The 20,679-nt window shown below is 45.0% G+C and overlaps 1 protein-coding gene across 2 annotated transcripts in view; it reads left to right on the top strand.

The window, feature by feature from the left end:
* The window catches only part of cpne2 (copine II), a 242,180-nt gene that overhangs the window by 131,489 nt on the left and 90,012 nt on the right, over window positions 1-20,679 (top strand). For both annotated transcript variants that reach the window (XM_078211019.1, XM_078211020.1), the window contains exon 11: window positions 6,004-6,137. In XM_078211019.1, the coding sequence (XP_078067145.1) occupies window positions 6,004-6,137 (134 nt within the window). The remainder of the gene's footprint in view (window positions 1-6,003; window positions 6,138-20,679) is intronic.

The following is a 20,679-nucleotide window of genomic DNA, read 5'->3' as shown; positions in this document are numbered from 1 at the left end:
TAGTGTGTAAAGATGTGAGCTTAGGTGGATTAGCCATGGTAAATGTGCGGGTTTAGGGGGGAGGGGGAGGGGGAGGGGGGGGGGAGGGGGAGGGGGGGGGGGAGGGGGGGGGGGATGCGCTAGGCTTGGGTGGGATGCTCTTTCGGAGAGTCATTGCAGACTTGATGGGCTGGATGGCTTCCTTTCGCACTGTAGGGACTCTACAATTCTATGATGTGACTCCAGACCACAGCAATGTGGTTGACTCCTAACTGCACTCTGAAAAAGCCTAGCAAGCCATTCAGTTCAAGAACAATTGGGGTTGGGCAATAAATGCTGGCCCAGCGACATCCACATCTCATGAATGTTAGCACAAAAAAAAAAGCCAAAATAGCATATTGAGAGAAGGTAAGGAGATTGACTGGGGAACGGGAACTGTGACAACCAATATGACTAAGTCAGGTGCACCAAATTGTCCCAAATGTTGTAGGGTGGAATCTTACGAGAATTTGGCAGTGTCAGTTCTGCTGAGAAAGCTGGCGTGGAACTCTCCAGCTGCACTGGCCAGTTTTCTCTGCAGATCTTATCACTTTAACTGCAAAAAAAGAGTGGGAGGGGTTTGCATTGTCACTCTGGCATGGGGGGAACTCAGTGCCGGGAACTGGTTTCACTGAGATCGGGAAGCCCATGCACTTATCATCCCGGCATTGCTCCCATTCCACCCCGATCATCTCAGCATCGGCCCCATTCATCCCCAATTATTGCTGGCATCCCTATCACTTACATGTCTGCCCCCCTTCCCCCACCACGAATAAATGCGTCACAGCACATGAGACTAGCCCTAGAGCTCACCTCTGGCACGGCCCCCCGGCACCTGGCAGTAACAACCTGTCATGATGTGGAGATGCCAGCGTTGGACTGGGGTAAACACAGTAAGAAGTTTAACAACACCAGGTTAAAGTCCAACAGGTTTATTTGGTAGCAAAAGCCACACCTGTAACAACCTGTGCCAGGGGGCAGTACGAGGGGACAGTGCCAGTACCATGTCCCTCTCCCCCAGGGATTATACTGACCGTTGCACCCCTAGCGGGATTCCCACGACAGGGCGTTATGGCCGTGAAACTGATTACATCGCCAGTGAAGGGCGGCAAAAATCGGAAATCGCAATCTCGACGGCGAGATTCGCGATGTCCAGGTTTCGCTGCCTTTTGTGCCCCCGCTAGTGATCCCTCAGATGGAGAGTGTGGGCCCAAGATCCTGCACAAAGTCTCTCATCAGCCAAGGAATATGGGGTAAACCTCAGACCTAGTGAGAATTTGCCCCCAGGGTAGAAAGCAATGAAGAGGAGTTATCTCAAGATTAAAGACAGCCCCGGTTGGATCGGCGGGGGGGGGATCACTACTGCTCTTCATTTTTGTAAATGACCTGGATTCAAAATATCAATGATAAAAGCGGTCACGTTTCCAAACTGAAGGGGCAGAGGAACCAGGACAAAACAGCTTAGAAAATGCAAAGTGAATTGCACAAATTAAGTACGTGGGTTGCTCAACAGCAGGATAACCTTAACTCCGACAAACCCAAAGTGCTGTGCATAGCATGAAAAAATAAGCATCAAATGCACTCAATTAATGGTGTCAAAATAGCTAAAGATTAAATCGATTCGTGCAGAGCAGCAATGATCAAAGCCAATAGAAAATTGAACTATGTTAGCCAAAAGTAGGATACAGTCTCAGGAAGTTATGATCAAATGGTAAAGTCCCTGATCAGACTGCAGCTTGAGTACTGTGTTCTTTACTGGTCTTCAAAACACAATGCTGACAGTCCAGCACTGGACACGTTGCAGAGAAGAGCAAGGGGTTTGTGCTTTGAGAAATGACTGGAGAGATTTGCACTTTCAACCCCAGGGATTTTGTGTATCTGTCTCTGAATTTGTTAAGAAAAACATGAATATAAAAGTGTAAACGACATAAACAAGCAACCCCTTGTGTATAGATATCCAAATATTTTACCTCATAAGTGAAACAGTGGTTAGAACAGTTGCCTCACAGTTCCAGAGACCCGGGTTCAATTCTGGCCTTGGGTGACTGTGTGGCGTTTGCATGTTCTCCCTGTGCCTGCGTGGGTTTCCTCCGAGTGCTCCGGTTTGCTCCCGCAGTCCAAAGATGTGCAGGTTGGATGGATGAGCTATGCTAAATTGCCCCTTAGTATCCAAAGATGTATAGATTAGATGGATGAGCCATGGTAAATGTGTGGGATTGCAGGGACATGGTGGAGGAGAGGGCCTGGGTAAGATATTCTGTCAGAGAATCTGCCCAGAATTGATGGGCCGAATGGCCTCTTCAACACTGCAGAGATTCTATGAGTATGAAGCTCTTGCGATGATATTTTGTGGGTTTAATACACCTGCATTTTTGCACTGGATTACAAGGGTTGCACAGACAGGAAATTCTTGCAAACTCCATGAATGTTTTGCTGGCCTCCTTTATGTTTATCCTGAAGCATGGTGTTGAGGGGAAATGGGACTTCCCACGATTGACGTGAAAGAAGCCCATTAACCAAACCATTGACAAAATTAGCTAAGCACGATTTCCCTTTCACAAAGCCATATTGACTCTGCCTGATCCCATTATTATTTTCTAAGTAACCTGTTACAATCCCCTCAGAACTGGGTTCTATTGATTTCCCTGTGATAGATGTTAGGCTTATTCTCATTCTTACTGAGGGTCTGAATTTTCCCCTGAAGCTGGTTCCATTTGTGGATTCCCAGCCCCTGCATCTTGCAGTGGACATGCTAGAGCAAATTTACATGCGCTGGAGGAACCAAACCACTGAAAAATATTACTCAGTAAAGCCCAATCCTATAGCTCAATCTTCAGTCAATTATCCCAAATTGTGTTTCAGGCTCACCGCGCATGAGTAATTCTCCCCAGAGAAACAGGGCACGACTTTCCCAGCCCGCTGAGCTGCTCGAGTAGTGTAGCGGGCCAGGAAATGTAAGCAGGGGGTCCTGTAGCGAGAGTTACACCTGTATCGTAATCAGCCTTGCGTCAGAAATCGTTATTTCCATATCATTAGCGAGCCTGAGACGGCATTGTTAGGCTCGCTAATGTGACACAATAGAAACATAGAAAATTGAAGCATTAGTAGCCCATTCACCCTTTGAGCCTGCTCCACCATTCATTATGATCATGGCTGATCATCCAACTCAGAAACATAATCAGAATTGAACCAACTCCCACACATACAAACACCTATGTCCAGCATGAATCGAACTACAAGTTTTACTCTTCCAACCACAGAAACATTTAATTAAACCCACTTAAAACTGCACCTTATTTCTAATGTTTACTATTACAAATATAAATCCCTTAAAACAACCTTTGTTTTCCTCACACAAAGGAGTCAAGGGCTATAGGGAACAGACAGGAAAGTGGAATTGAGACCACCACCAGAATAGTCATGATCTTATTGAAGGGCTACACATACAACTTTCTTCTGCCCCCAAGTCTTTGTTCCCACTCTGAATAAGAGTTATATTACAAATTATTTTTAAAATCTATTTCTTACGTTCTACATGTCGCCTTTTTGGTTTGTTGCTCTTTGATAGGCTTACAATTTGTACTCATCTGTAAGTGAAGAACTTGAAGTGAGATCGAGTGAACAGGAAGTCCAAAGCAGTGTGCCATACCTTTTGTAACATTTCTAGTGATGCCATCAGACTTTTGAATTGTCCTATCACATATTGAGCTGATCTTTCTCTTCACCCTATCGGTAACTGCAACACTACGTTCTACACCCTATCCTTTCTTTGTCCCCCTCCCCATGTACTCTATGAATGGTATGTTTTGTCTGTAGCAGCTCGCAAGAAAGAATACTTTTCACTGTATCCCAATACATGTGACAATACTAAATCAGACAATCCTGTTGTTTGGTCCACAGTAAGTTAGGTATTACGATACCTTATGCGGCCAGGAATATTGGTCTGGGAATTTGCTAGTAACATCATATAAAAGCAGAATTTAAGGACAGGTATTCCGTGTGGTAACAACAACCCACTTGCCAAAGCTGATGAGCTAGTGGACCAGGAAAAATTAGCCCCCGGTATCATCAGAACATGGTCGGTACGGTAGCACAGTGGTTAGCACTGCTGCTTCACAGCTCCAGGAACCTGGGTTCGATTCCCGGCTTGGGTCACTGTCTGTGTGGAGTTTGCACATTCTCCTCGTGTCTGCGTGGGTTTCCTCCGGGTGCTCCGGTTTCCTCCCACAGTCTAAAGATGTGCGGGTTAGGTTGATTGGCCATGCTAAAATTGCCCCTTAGTGTCCTGAGATGCGTAGGTTAGAGGGATTAGCAGGTAAATGTGTAGGGATAAGGGGGTAGGGCCTGGGTGGGATCGTGGTTGGTGCAGACTCGATGGGCCAGGTGGCCTCTTTCTGCACTGTAGGGTTTCTATGATTCTATGATTCTATGGTCGGTGTTCAAGGGACACCAATTGAGCCCCAAGAGGTAGCATGTGGGTCAAGAACAAGTTGAAGATTGGCCAATTAGTATGTGAGTACAGCTATTTCCCTGAGTTTGGAGATAGGGGTGGACAGCAGATTGAGTGATGGGATCATTGGTCAATCGCAGTCCACTTTGTTTACTCATTCAGGGAAGTAAATTACGTTTCTGCTGTTTGTCTGAGATCCAATATGAGAAAGGGACCTGAACCAGATGTTATATCCCCAATTTGTATATACAACAAACCCAATGCTTGCTTCAGACTGGCACCTTGGTTCTATCTGCTGTTTTAACCAATAGGGGTGCATTTGTTGCCCATTACCAGGCCAGTTAAGAGTCAACCACACTGCTGTGGGTTTGGAGTCACATGTAAGCCAGATTTCCTTCCCTCAAGGGCCATTAGTGAATCAAATGGGGTTTTACAACAGTCAGTGATAGTTGTCCTGGTCACCATCACTGAGACTATTTTTCAATTCCTGATTTATTTTAATTGAGTTTAAATTCCACCAGCTGCCATGTTGGGATTTGAACCCAGGTCCTCAAAGCATTTAACTGGGCTTCTGAATTATTAAAAAGTTGAAGTTAATTTATTAGTGACAATTAGGCTTATGAAGTTACTGTGAAAATCCCCTTGTCGCCACACTCCGGCACTTGTTCAGGTACACTGAGGGAGAATTTAGCATGGCCAATTCATCTAACCTGCACATCTTTGGACTGTGGGAGGAAACCGGATGCACGGGAAGAACATGCAAACTCCACATAGACAGTGACCCAAGCCAGGAATTGAACCCGGGTCCCTGGTGCTGTGAGGCAGCAGTGCTAACCACTGTGCCACCATGCCACTCTAGTTCAATGACAGTACCATTACACCACTGTCTCCCCTAGAATTCTGAGGCACTTCCTGTTACTTAAGATGTGGATGATGTTTCTGAAGCATGACAGCCAGAAACTGTGAATCAAATGTACAATTTTTATATAAAGTGACTTTCCTGAATTTCAGAGTGTGCTGATTCTTAAGAACAGAAACGTTACAGCACGCTAAGCAGAATGTAGAATTGTGCTCCTAAAATGCAGTATGCCTTCAGGGCTAGCAAGTCCACTGAGACACTATGAGGTCCTACACAGAATAATTAAGAGGCTGGAGAGCTAGTAAAATCTGTGCTGAGTAGCAGATCTTAGCCGGGGTAGCAGTAGTTGCTGTGGTTGTGCAGAGGGACCGTGAACTAGCAATACTCGGAGAGATGGGAACAGAGAAATCCTGTCTGATTACTTTGTGGATTGTCCACGAGCGTGAGCACTCAATGAGGACAAGACTCACCCAATGAGTGAGTAACCTGTTGACGCTCTGTTATTAAACTCACAAATGGTGAGTCGACACTTGAGTGAAATACAGGAGGGTGGCTAATGCATAGTGGAATCATACCCCAGAACAATTCAAAAGAGGACAAAATAATCATTTTAAGATATGCTCATGGGATTTGGCATTTGTCTAATGACAATTCTTGTGGTGTGTTTTATACTTAGGTCGGGATCGACTTCACAGCATCCAATGGAAGTCCTCGTGATGCCAGCTCTTTGCATTATATCAACTCCATGGAATCAAATGAGTATCTTGCTGCCATTTGGGCAGTGGGACAAATCATCCAGGATTATGACTCGTGAGTTTATCATGTATTTTCTAAGAGCAGAAGTAGTAGAAAAGACACAGCAAGGCAGCGAGTTTAACATGTTGTACACAAAGTACTAGCACATAATTTACAATTAGTTCCCACTATAATAATAATTCCAATCAAGGCAGAGTACTGGAACACATCCCATTTGCTCTGTGAGAGCCAAGCTTAACACTTGAGTATAGTAGCATAAGATGTGCCTCAATTATGTGGTTTGCAATACTTAGTCCATGGAACACAGTCAATCCACTCATAAATTTGCCTAATGATTAACGTTCAACTCGAATTGCTTCCACAGAAATATATACTTGAAAGTGTTTTTTGGTTCTGTTCAGTTGTTTGGTGAATAATTCCAGGGGTTGTAAATTGCTATTCTTAGCTAAAGTTTATAAATTAAAGGTTAGAGGACATGAAATTCTTTTCATCATTAATTTTGCTGAAAATGACACCAAATTCCTGTCTTTGTGCTGTGTCAGCTTCTCAGTACAATTATTGGTGGGAACAATTTTTATAATTCATTTACAGGATGTGTGCGTCATTGGCAAGGCCAGCATTTATTGCCCATCCCTAATTCGCTTTAGAAGGTGGTGGTGAGCTGCCTTCTTGAACCGCTGCAGTCTCTATGGTGTAGGTACACCCACAGAGCTGTTAGGGAGGGAGTTCCAGGATTTTGACCCAGTGACAGTGAAGGAATGGCAATATATTTCCAAGTCAGGATGATGAATGACTTGGATGGGAACTTTCAGGTGGTGGTGTTTCCTGGTATCTGCTGCACTTATCCTTCTAGAAGATAGCAGTTGTGGGTCCAAAAGGTGCTTGTGTATTTTGAAATTCATTTCCTAATCAAACATCTAGGCCAGAATTTTCCGGCTGTTCTCACCAGCGGTACTTCTGGTCCAGCCAAGGCAAACCCCCAGCGCAGGTTTCCCAGTGCATAGAATGGGAAACCCTGTTGACAGCCAGCCAGCCAACGGCAAGCTGCCTCTGCCACCGTGAAACAGGCCACGGGGGCATGCAGAAATTCCCATCCTCTGTCTCAAGGTAATTAATCCCTTGTATTTTGTCACAATTCCTTTGTATCAATTACGACCCAAAGTTAGTGTCATCTGTAAATTTAGAAATTGTGCTTATTCACTTGATTCATGAGTCCAAATAGTTTATGTAAATTGTGAACAGCAGCGGTTTTAGCCTTGATCCCTGTGCAACAGGGTAGACTTGTGCAGATGTCACCTTCGGTGGGATCAGAAGATCATGCCAGCAGGAAGGGCTGGAAAATCCCGGCCTCTGTGTTTTCTGTTTTGTATCGGGCTTGCTATCTGTTCTGCTACTTGTCCAATGGGTTTATCCTGTGCCACTTTATCAAAGAATATTTGAAAGTTCAAGTATGTTATACCTGCTTCAAACATTGTTTACTCTTTCTGTTACTTCTTCAAAGATTCAGTAAGATTGGTCAGTCATGTTCTTCCCTTTAAAAATCTGTGCTGTCTATGCTATTATATTTTCATTTTCCAGATGTTTTTTTCTTACATCTTTGAATAAAGATTTGATTTTCTTCTTATCATTGATGTTAAATTAATTAGTTTCCAATTCCCTGAACTTGTTCTATTCTCCTTTTTAATTATGGGAAATAACATTATACCCAGTAAGCATTTGCTGCAGAAAGAACATTGCCCTCCTGGCTGGCCTTCCATATTGCACCTTTCATAGTTGAGCTCACATCAGGCCCCATTCTGCAATGCCCCCCCCCCCAACCTCCATGACTACTCAGTGACTTGCATTGGCTTCTGCTCTGACAATGCCTTAACTTGAAAATTCCCATTCTTGTCTTCAAATCCCTCCATCCCTTCCCTATCCCTAACCTCCTACAAGCCTCTGCATTCCTCCAAATCTGGTTTCTTGCGCATTGCCAATTTTCATTGCTCCGCCATTAATGTTATTGCCTCAGACACTCCTTAAAAACGACCTCTTTAAACAAACTTCTGATCAGCCGTTATAATACCTCCTTCTGTTGCTCAGTGTCAATAATGCTCCCATGAAATGCCTCAGGATGTTTTAATGACACTATAAAAATGCATGTTTTGATATGGCCTCTTCTCACTTTGGAAGAACATGCTGATGAAGTAAGCATGATGAGTTGCTTCAGTGAATCTTAAAAAGAGGAGACAGATGTAGAGTGATGGAAAGGGTTGCCATTGGAATTGCTTCACTAAGGGCCTGAGTAATGAAATTTGGGGACACGCAGGAGCCAAAATGAGGGGAGCAGAGAAGTCTCTGAGGTTTGTAGGGCTGGAAGAGATTGCAGCAATATCTAGGCCATGGAGCGATTTGGATGTGGAGTTAAAAGTCAAGGCATTGTTGGACCAGAAGTGAATGCAGGTCGGTAAGCACAATGGTGATCTGTGATTAGTTGGTGTGAATTAGGATATCAGTGCTCTTACTGACAATGCCCTGATTGAAAGGGAGCTCTGGAAATGGTTTCATTTGCATTGATCTGATCCATGAGATATAGGCAGAAGGCAAGAATTTCAAGATGGCTCCTTGTGGCCCTTCAAACTATCATCACTATGTGGTGGGTGGCATGAAGAACAAGGCATGAGACATTGGTGAGGATAGTGGTGCTGGTACCAGATCAGTAGGATAATAGATCAATCGAATGATCAGAATGAAAAGGATACAACAGGTGCGAAATTTCCACCATGTTCTCTCAAATAAATACATTATTTACACAATATGACAGTGAAATTCAATTTTTTTAAAAATCTGGCATTAAAGGTCTAATGATGACTGAAACCATGGTTGATTATCATAAAAACCCATCTGGTTCACTAATGTCCTTTAGGGATGGGCAATAAATGCTGGCCCAGCCAGCAATACCCACATCCCGTGTAAGAATAAAAAATAAAATGAAAAAGATTGACAGTGTCAACTACTTCAATACAGATTGGAAGTCAAACTAGAACTACTCCCACTAGGTTAGGGTTGCATTATATGGTGATCCCACAGATGAGCCTTTATGCTGAGGGTTTCCCATTAACATTTAACTAACAGCAAAATACATTCTCCAGTATCAAAGTTGTTATGATCCTTAACCAAGCTTTTGGTCAGGTTTGATTAGGAACCAATAATGATTGTTTCAAGTAGACAAAGTTTGAGATTCAAGACATGTACTCAGTGAATAAAGCCACAAGATTCCACAGGTTTCGAACAAGCAAAAATAAACTTTACTATACAAAGTCAATTTTATTTACAATAACTATCTTGTACACTAACATTCAGGGAGAATCCTAGCCTGTGAGTCAACCAATCTCACTGAAACTCCTATCTGGACACTGTTCCTCTGCTCCTCTCTTTTATACTTTAACTTCACGGAGACCTGTCTCTGTCCTCTACTTGGGACTTCCTTTTGGGACCTCCCCTTTCCACTCTCCCTTTGGGACCTCTCCCTGTCCCCTCTCCCCATCCTCTGCCTGAGACACTGGTCTTCCATGGCACTCCACTCCCAGTCACCTGACCCTTTTTTTCAGACCATCTTCTCCTTGCATGGGCATGCTGGTCCCAAAGAACGTAAAAATTTCAGAGGTCCGCATGTGTAGCCTGCTCCCGGTGTGCACATGCACAAAAGGTCTGAGAACCTCTACTCTCAGTGAGGTAGTACAGTTTTCATAACACATAAACAGTAATCATAGAATTCATAGAATCCCTACAGTGCAGATGGAGACCATTTGGCCCATCGGGTCTGCACCGACCACAATCCCACCCAGGCTCTATTCCTGTAACCCCACATATTTACCCTGCTAATCCCCTTGACGCTAGGGTCAATTTAGCATGGCCAATCAACCTAACCCGCACATATTTGGACTGTGAGAGGAAACCAGAGCACCCGGAAGAAATCCACGCAGACACAGGGAGAATGTGCAAACTCCACACAGACAGTGGCCTGAGGCCGGAATTGAACCCGGGTCCGTGGCATTGTGAGGCAGCAGTGCTAACCATCGTGCCGCCCCAAATTTAATGGATAACAACTGGGAAATATTGGTCGGGTGATAAAGGGATTGTACGTGCTTTGAGTTTAAAACTGATGTCATCCATTTTCTGTATAAGATCACTAAATAAGTTCCTTCGTACACTTAAAACTCACCTGGAGCAAGACTAATCTGGGCACTGACTGATTTCTTGGATTAAAAGAAAGCACTAGTCCCTGAGCAGATCTCCCAAAGGACTGATTCCAAAGGATACGTTGTTTTACAAGTACTTAAGCAACTGCAGAAGTGATGCACGTTTTATTTAACTGCTAAATTGCAGCTGTATATAATCTGGTACATCTCTTTTGAGACTACAGGGGCTAATTGCTGTGGCTTCTTGAGGCCTGTTAAAATCTAGTTACTTTTAGCAGATCTTCAGATCAAGTAGAGGTCAGAAGGGAAGAAGCACTGAGTATAATTAGAAGCCTTTTCAATCACTGGATAAGATTTTCCTACAGATTGGTAATGATTAGATTCCTAGTCTTTTTTTAATGTGTCACACAGAAATTTGCATAATTGAGACTGTGACAGCAAAAGTGTTTCAAAGTCTTTACTTATATTAATAGCTGGTGGTCCTTGCTTACACTGAGTTAGGAGCTTCTTAAGAGCAAGAGTGTTATTTTTATCTGTTCTTAGAATGTGAATGCCTCAAGCAAGGATGTGATCATTGCCTGAGGCATTCTAGTTGCCCTGACAAGGCAATGGCAGGGCATCACCTTAAACTTCTGCAACCCTCTCATCATGGTGCTAGTAGGGAATTCCGAGGTATGAGCCCAATGATGATGAGTATTGATCATCCCCAAGTCAGGATGGTGTGTGACTGGGAGGGTAACTTGAATGTGGCAGGGTTTATACAGCATTGTCACTCTCCGAGAGGTCAAGTGGCAGGAAACACTGTGAAGTAACCATGATAAGTTGCCACATTACATCCCGTAGATAGTACATGCTGAAGCCACAGTCTGTCAGTGGATACTGAGTTGAATGAAAGCAAAGTCAAGCAAGTTGCTCTGCTCTGGATGCTTCTTGAGTGGTGTTGTGGCTGCAACCATCCAGGACAGTGGTTAGTGTTCCATCAGACTCCTGACTCAAAACTTGTAAATATGGAGAGATTTTACAGGGCCAGGAGGTGAACCACCTTCAGCTGATGAATCGGTACTACTCCATGTTAAACGACACTTGGAGGAAGCACTGAAGGCAAAAGCGCAAAATATACTCTAAGGGGGATTTCAATATCCACCACCAAGAGTGTCTTGGCAGCAGCACTACTGATCGAGTTAGTCGGCTCCTTAAGGATATAACTGTTAGATTGGGTTTGCAGCATGTGGTAAGGGAACCAACAAGAGGGAATAACATACTTGGCCTCATCCTTACCAATCTGCTGGCTACAGATGCATCTGTCCATGATAGTATCAGTAAGAGTGACCACCGCACAGACCTTGTGGAGACAAAGTTCCACCTTTACATTGAGAATAGCCTCCACCCTTTACTTTGAGAATAACCTTCACCATGTTGTGTGGCACTATCACCGTGCTAAATGGGACAGACTTTAAACAGATCTAGCAACTCAAGACTGGGCATCCATGAGGCGCTGTGGGCCACCAACAGCAGCAGAACTGTACTCCAACACATTCTGCAACCTCATGGCCTGGCGTATCCCCCACACAACCATTACCATCAAACCAGGATATCAACCCTGGTTCAATGGAGAGTGCAGGAGGGCATGCCAGGAGCAGCACCAGGCATACTAAAAATGAGGTGTCGACCTGGTGAAGCTACCAAACAGGACTACTTGCATGTCAAACAACATTAACAGCAAGTGATAGAGAGAGCCAAATGATCCCACGACCAATGGATCAGATCCAAGCTCTGCAATCCTGCCGCAGGCAATCGTGAATGTTGGTGGACAATTAAACAACTCACTGGAAGAGGAGGCTCCACAAATATCTCCATCCTCAATGATGGAGGAGCCCAGCACATCAGTGCAAAAGATAAAGCTGAAGCATTCGCTGCAATCTTCAGCCAGAATTGCCGAGTGGATGATCCATCCCGGCCTTCAGTGGCCTCCAGCATCACAGATGCCAGGCTCCAGCCATTTTGATTCATTCCACGTGATATCAAGAAACGGTTGGAGGCACTGGATACTGCAAAGGCAATGGGTCCTGATAACATTTTGGCAATAGTATTGAAGACTTGTGCTCCAGAACTTGCCGCTCCCCAATCAAGCTCTTCCAGTACAGTAACAACACTGGCATCTACCCAACAATGTGGAAAATTGCCCAGGTATGTCAAAAAGCAGGACAAATCCAATCTGGCCAAATACCGCCCAATCAATCTATTCTCGACCATCAGTAGAGTGATGGAAGGGGTGATCAACAGTGCTATCAAGCAGCACCTGCGCAGCAATAACCTGTTCAGTGACGCCCAGTTTGGGTTTCGCCAGGGTCACTTAGCTCCTGACCTCATTACAGCCTTGGTTCAAACATGGACGAAAGAGTTGAATTCCAGAGGTGAGGTGAGAGTGACAACCCTTGACATCAAGGCCGCATTTGACCGAGTGTGGCATCAAGGAGCCTGAGCAAAACTGGAATCAATGGGTATTAGGGGATAAACTCTCTGCTGGTTGGAGACATACATGGCACATAGGAAGATGGTTGTGGTTGTGCGGGGGTCAGTCATTTCAGCTCCAGGACATCTCTGCAGGAATCCCTCATGGTCGTGTCCTAGACCCAACAATCTTCATCAGTGACCTTCCCTCTGTTATAAGATCAGAAGTGGGATGTTCGCTGATGATTGCACAATGTTCAGCACCATTCATGTCTCCTCAGATACAGAAGCAGTCCATGTTTAAATGCAACAAGATCTGAACAATATCCAGGCTTGGGTTGACAAGTGGCAAGTAATATTACAATGACCATCACTAATAAGAGACAATCTAACCACCACCCCTTGACATTCAGTGATATTACCATCACTGAATCCCCCACTGTCAACATCCTTGGGATTACCATTGACCAGAAACTCAACTGGACTCATCATGTGATTATAGTGGCTACAAGAGCAGGTCAGAGGCTAGGAATACTGTGGTGAGTAACTCATCTCCTGACTCCCCAAAGCCTGTCCACCATCTACAAGGTACAAGTCAGGAGTGTGATGGAATACTCTCCACTTGCCTGGGTGGGTGCAGTTCCAACAACAGTGAACAAGCTTGACATCATCCAAAGCAGCCCACTTGATTGGCACCTCATCCACTCCCTCCACCACCAACACTCAGTAGCAGTGTGTGCTATCTATGAACACCACTACCTGCAAGTTCCCCTCCAAGCCACTCATCATCCTCACTTGGAAATATATCGCCATTCCTTTGCAGTCACTGGGTCAAAATCCTGGAATTCCCTCCCTAATGGTATTGTGGGTCAACCCACAGCACTACAGTGTTTCAAGAAGACAGCTCACCACCACCTTCTCAAGAGCAGTAATAGATGGGTAATACATGCTGGCCAGCCAGCGACACCCATGTCCCATAAATGAATCAAAATAAAATACCCAATATCATCTCTGCACTTGTGGCCACAGTGTTTCAATGTCTGCGCTTGGCCAGTGATGATATTGAGTGTGGGGTAAGTCAGTGATGGTAGCACAGCAGAAAGTCACGGGATTTGTTCAAGATAGCCAATACTTATCTTGATCAAATATTATCTGTAAGTTGTCAACTCTGGTTGTTGTGCAGATCCTGCTGTTAGCTGGTGTTGCTTTATTATTGTAGAAGTTGTGAATGGCGTTGAGCATAGTGGAACCATCAATCTAACAGCTCCAATTTGACCTTATCATGGAAGGAATCAGGTGATAACTCAACGACTGAAGGGTTTTCCTTTTCATGTCCATTAACATTAGTTTTCTTTGGGCAAATATGACCCCGATATACAACGCAGTTTCTGACCTCCCCTCTGATATTCAATTCTCGTCTCCATGTGTGGATCAAGGTTGTGATGAGGACTTGAGGAACGTGGTTCTGTTGGAACATGAACTGAGTGGTGGTTAGCACATTATTGATGAGTAGGTGTTGCTTGATGACACTATTGATGACTTCCTCCATCATTTTGCTGATGATTGGAAGGAGACCAATAAGGCAGTAATTAGCCAAGTTAGATTGTTCTGCTGCACAGGTCTTCAGCACAGCCAAGATGTAGTCAGGGCATCTAGCCTTTATTATGCCCAGTGCTGTTTTTCAGTGTTATGTGAAGTGAACTGAATTGGCTAAGAGATGATATCTATGTGAGGGTGGAAACCTTGAGAGTAAACAAAATAGGATCATCCACTCAGCACTTTTGGCTGAAGATGCTTGCAAGAAATTCAACATTTTCTCTTGGCTTAATTGCGGGCAAAGTGGCATTTGAAAAATGAGCTTGGAAATCGTGTGAAAACAGCCATCTGGAGGGATTTATATAGAGATATATGTTACATTGACTTTTTATTTTCAGAAACTGCCAATTATAAGGGGAAAGCTCACTGGCAAACCCTTTCTGAGCTTCCTCTAGAGTAATTCTATAAAACTAAACCCAACAAACCTGCAGGTTTATAGATTGAAGTGTGTATCATTCAGTGTTACACAATTGCCCTGTAATGTTGAATGCTTAATGAACCTTCCATCATGGTTAATATACTGATCAGACTAGATCATTTAGGAGTTAGGCGGGGGGGAGAACAGGGAGAACATGGATGGAACGCGGGGAGGACCAGGGAATGCGGAGAGAGGTTGGGGGGTGGGGGGTTGGGGGGTGGGGGGGTGTGCAGGGAGAGACGGGGGTGTGGGGAGGCAGGCGAGTGGAGCCAGACCAGGACCGCGTCCAGGCGACTCACCCAGAGACCAAGGGAAAGCTGGAGGGGAACCCAGGAGAGCCAGCAGGAGGGGCGGGGGAAGCGTACCTGAGCGAGGAAAGCGGCCAGGGCTGGGTGAATCATACAGAGACATGGGAAAGCATGGTGAGTGGAGTGTCAATAGTCAGCCTATCAGCAGCAAATGCAGCGAATGATTGGAGGAAAAGTCCCCTACAGAAATCTTCAAATTCCCTGAGCCAGTTTCCTGGCATTTTCAACAATTGCTTCAGGGGCCAATCGAAGGGCCAGCGAGTCAAGGGTTGGACAAGCCTGCTTTACAGCAACCGAAGGTGACATGAAATTAATGCAACAGAAAAACAACTAAAATTCTATTGAAAGTTCAGAATAAATAAAACTACTTTCCCACATTTACAACAGAAGATGTTCATTACAGGGGCATATAGGGGACTAAATTGGAGAGCCTCTTAATAATGGGCCAGAGATAGTGATGCATGTTTAACCTACACCCAGAGATTGCAAAGTAGACTGCATGCCATCTTTCTGCTGTCTTCTCATTCACAAGCGCTCTGTGTTGAGCCAGTGCTATCATTGACTGGCTGCTAAAAATTCAATTATCTCACTTGTGTGATCAATTTCAGGGAATGGATCCTCAATTGCTGTAACCCACCAATTGCATCAGTAACTTCAACCACTGCCCAACTCATCATAACCATCAAATTCACCTGCCAATAATCTCCAACCGTCAGGCCTCACACCCAACAATCACCTCACCCACACTCACAGCTACAAATCTCACAACCATATCTCACAGTTTACACACACTGCCAGCTATTCAACTGTGGCAGCCACTTAAACTAAACAGATGACATCATTCTCATTGACACCACTGGACAAGGTGAAGCACAACCGGTGGCAAACTGTGAGGGGACAGGAATGCCAGAACACTAGGCCAGGCCAGACCCACCTTCCTTCAGTTACTGACCATCACACTGCCACCTGGAAGCAAGATTCTGTCAGGGCACACACAAGCTGACTTTTGTGGTTAAGATAGCATAGTTTGACTTCTAAATTAAGTTTGGCATGTTTACCTTTTAGGGGTTTATTTTTAAATTATGCCCAGGTGGCAGTGTGATGGTCAGTAATTGAGGGAAGGTGGGTTGTGCGCCTGTTGGCCTTTGGGGAATTGGAATCGCAGTTGTTTAGTTCCTCACAGGCAGCCCGGGTAGAATGGGGCTTTCTTAGTCGCCTCTTCCCTTCCTCTTCCTCCTCTTCTTACTCACGCTCCAGCTCCTCAGCTGCTCAACGTGTAACATGTGGAAAGACCTATCCTTTCATAGAATCATACATTGCAGAAGAGGCCCTTTGGCCCATTGAGTCTGCACCGACACATTAGAAACACTTGAACTCCCACCTAAGCCTATCTGCCAGCACTTGGCCCATAAGCCCGAATGTTATGATGTGCCAAGTGCTCATCAGATACGTTTTGAAGGATGTGAGGCAACCTGCCTCTACCACCCTCCCAGGCAGCGCATTCCAGACCGTCACCACCCTCTGGATAAAAAAGGTTTTCCTCACATCCTCCCTAAACTTCCTGCCCCTCACCTTGAACCCATATCCCCTCATGACTGACCCTTCAACCAAGGGGAACAACAGCTCCTTATCCACTCTGTCCATGTCTCTCATAATCTTGTACATCTTGATCAGGTTGTCCCTCAATCTTCTCTCTCCAATAAAAACAACCCAAACCTATGCAACCTCTGTGCATAACTTAAATGTTCCATCCCAGGCAACATCCTGGCGAAGCTCCTCTGCACCTTCTCCAATGCAGTCACATCCTTCTGATAATGTGGCGACCAGAACTGCACACAGTACTTTAGCTGTGGCCTCACCAAAGTTCTATATAACTCCAACATGACCTCCCTGTTTTTGTAATCTATACCCCGATTGATAAAGGCAAGTGTCCTATATACCTTTTTCACCACCCTACTAACATGCCCTTCTGCTTTCAGAGATCTGTGGACAAACATGCCAAGGTCCCTTTGTTTCACAGTACTTTCTTGTCAAATTACTCCTTCCAAAGTGTATCATCTTACACTTTTCAGAGTTAAATTCCATCTGCCACTTATCTGTCCACTTGACGATTCCGCCCATATCTTCTTTTAGCCCAAGACACTCTGTCTAACTGTTAACCACCCGTCCAATCTTTGTTATCTGCAAACATACTAATCCTACCCACCCACATAGTCATCAATGTCTTTTATATAAATGACGAATAATAGGAGGCCTAACACAGATCCCTGTGGTACGCCACTGAACACTGGCTTCCAATCGCTAAAACAACTTTCTGTCATCACCCTCTGTCTCCTACAACTGAGCCAATTTTGAATCCACTTTATCAAATTATCCTGTATCCCATGTGAATTTACCTTCTTTACAAGTCTTCTATGCGGGACCTTGTCAAAAGCTTTGCTGAAATCCATATAAATTACATTGACTGCACAACTCCCGTCCATATACCTGATCACCTCCTCAAAAAATTCAATCAAATCCGTTAGGCATGACCTCCCTCTGATGAAGCTATGCTGACTATCCCTGATCAAGCTTTGTCTCTCCAAGTGGAACTGGATGCTCTCCTTCAAAGGTTTCTCTAATAGTTTCCCCACCACTGACGTGAGACTCATTGGTCTGTAATTCCTTGGTTTATCTCGACAACCCTTCCTAAATAGTGGAACCGTATTAACTGTTCTCCAGTCATCTGGCACCTACCCTGTTGTGGAGATGCCGGCGTTGGACTGGGGTAAACACAGTAAGAAGTTTAACAACACCAGGTTAAAGTCCAACAGGTTTATTTGGTAGCAAAAGCCACACAAGCTTTCGAGGCTCTGAGCCCCTTCTTCAGGTGAGTGGGAATTCTGTTCACAAACAGAACTTATAAGACACAGACTCAATTTACATGAATAATGGTTGGAATGCGAATACTTACAACTAATCCAGTCTTTAAGAAACAAAACAATGGGAGTGGAGAGAGCATCAAGACAGGCTAAAAAGATGTGTATTGTCTCCAGACAAGACAGCCAGTGAAACTCTGCAGGTCCACGCAACTGTGGGAGTTACAAATAGTGTGACATAAATTCTGATTCTAGGATCGCATGATAAAGACTCAGGAGGAAAAAAGCAGAAATATTTATGTGAAATAGTGTGACATAAACCCAATATCCCGGTTGAGGCCGTCCTTGTGTGTGCGGAACCTGGCTATCAGTTTCTGCTCCGCGACTCTGCGCTGTCGTGTGTCGCGAAGGCCGCCTTGGAGAACGCTTACCCGAATATCAGAGGCCGAATGCCCGTGACCGCTGAAGTGCTCCCCAACAGGAAGAGAACAGTCTTGCCTGGTGATTGTCGAGCGGTGTTCATTCATCCGTTGTCGCAGCGTCTGCATAGTTTCCCCAATGTACCATGCCTCGGGACATCCTTTCTTGCAGCGTATCAGGTAGACAACGTTGGCCGAGTTGCAAGAGTATGTACCGTGTACCTGGTGGATGGTGTTCTCACGTGAGATGATGGCATCTGTGTCGATGATCCGGCACGTCTTGCAGAGGTTGCTGTGGCAGGGTTGTGTGGTGTCTTGGTCACTGTTCTCCTGAAGGCTGGGTAGTTTGCTGCGGACAATGGTCTGTTTGAGGTTGTGCGGTTGTTTGAAGGCAAGAAGTGGGGGTGTGGGGATGGCCTTGGCGAGATGTTCGTCTTCATCAATGACATGTTGAAGCCACTTGGAGAGACAAAGCTTGATCAGGGATAGTCAGCATAGCTTCATCAGAGGGAGGTCATGCCTAACGGATTTGATTGAATTTTTTGAGGAGGTGATCAGGTATATGGACGGGAGTTGTGCAGTCAATGTAATTTATATGGATTTCAGCAAAGCTTTTGACAAGGTCCCGCATAGAAGACTTGTAAAGAAGGTAAATTCACATGGGATACAGGATAATTTGATAAAGTGGATTCAAAATTGGCTCAGTTGTAGGAGACAGAGGGTGATGACAGAAAGTTGTTTTAGCGATTGGAAGCCAGTGTTCAGTGGCGTACCACAGGGATCTGTGTTAGGCCTCCTATTATTCGTCATTTATATAAAAGACATTGATGACTATGTGGGTGGGTAGGATTAGTATGCCCGTGACCGCGTTCCAACGCGCCACAGCGAAAAACCGCACCGACCTCCTCAGAAGACAAACACGGGACACAGTGGACAGAGTACCCTTCGTTGTCCAGTACTTCCCCGGAGCGGAGAAGCTACGGCATCCACCAGAGCGGTCCAGGCAGCGGTCACGGGCATTCAGCCTCTGATATTCGGGTAAGCGTTCTCCAAGGCGGCCTTCGCGACACACGACAGCGCAGAGTCGCGGAGCAGAAACTGATAGCCAGGTTCCGCACACACAAGGACGGCCTCAACCGGGATATTGGGTTTATGTCACACTATTTCACATAAATATTTCTGCTTTTTTCCTCCTGAGTCTTTATCATGCGATCCTAGAATCAGAATTTATGTCACACTATTTGTAACTCCCACAGTTGCGTGGACCTGCAGAGTTTCACTGGCTGTCTTGTCTGGAGACAATACACATCTTTTTAGCCTGTCTTGATGCTCTCTCCACTCCCATTGTTTTGTTTCTTAAAGACTGGATTAGTTGTAAGTATTCGCATTCCAACCATTATTCATGTAAATTGAGTCTGTGTCTTATAAGTTCTGTTTGTGAACAGAATTCCCACTCACCTGAAGAAGGGGCTCAGAGCCTCGAAAGCTTGTGTGGCTTTTGCTACCAAATAAACCTGTTGGACTTTAACCTGGTGTTGTTAAACTTCTTACTGTACCTACCCTGTGGCCAGAGAGGAATTGAAAATTTGAGCCAGAGCCTCTGCAATCTCCTCCCTTGCCTCCCACAGCAGCCTAGGGCACAATTCATCTGGACCTGGAGATTTATCCATTTTGAAGGCTGCCAACACCTCCAATACTTTGTCCTTCCCTATGTCAATTTGCTCAAAAACCTCATACTCTCTTTCCCTAAATTCCATACCATTGTCCTCATTCTCTTGGTTGAAGACGGATGTGAAGTATTCATTCAACGCTCTACCAATGTCTTCTGGCTCCACCCACAGATTGCTCCCTTGGTCCCTAATGGGCTCTACTCTTTCCCTGTTTATCCTCTTCCCATTGATATGCTGATATACTTCCATGCTATCAACGTTGGGCAGCATGCGGCAGACCATCACGAAGCTTGACAGCTGCTCTGCTGAGTGTTGCAGGGCTCCACCAGAGCGGTCCAGGCAACGGAGGTATTCAGCAAGCCAATGGTCTGCTCGCTCACATTTTGTGTGGCAGCATGACTTCCACTGTATGCGTGTTAGCCATGTGTGCATGGGCTGCATGTCTAAGTCATGAACTAGCAGACAGTTTTTGTCACTCAATAACCAACCCCGGTTTGCCATGGTGGCGCAGCGCAATGGCACAGACTGAAGGTATCGCGATTGCAGCCCAGAAATTGAATAATGACCAGCACCATTTGCTGCCTATGGTCACACACTAGCTGGGCGTTGAGAGATTGGAATTCCTTTCGGTTCTGGCATAGGGCAGAGATGACATGTGGCTCCCACAGTCATGTGTATGTTGTCAATGGTAAGCT

The sequence above is a fragment of the Mustelus asterias genome, chromosome 4 (assembly GCF_964213995.1).
Source record: "Mustelus asterias chromosome 4, sMusAst1.hap1.1, whole genome shotgun sequence".
Classification (NCBI taxonomy): domain Eukaryota; kingdom Metazoa; phylum Chordata; class Chondrichthyes; order Carcharhiniformes; family Triakidae; genus Mustelus; species Mustelus asterias.
This window is presented reverse-complemented; position numbering and strand designations above follow the sequence as displayed.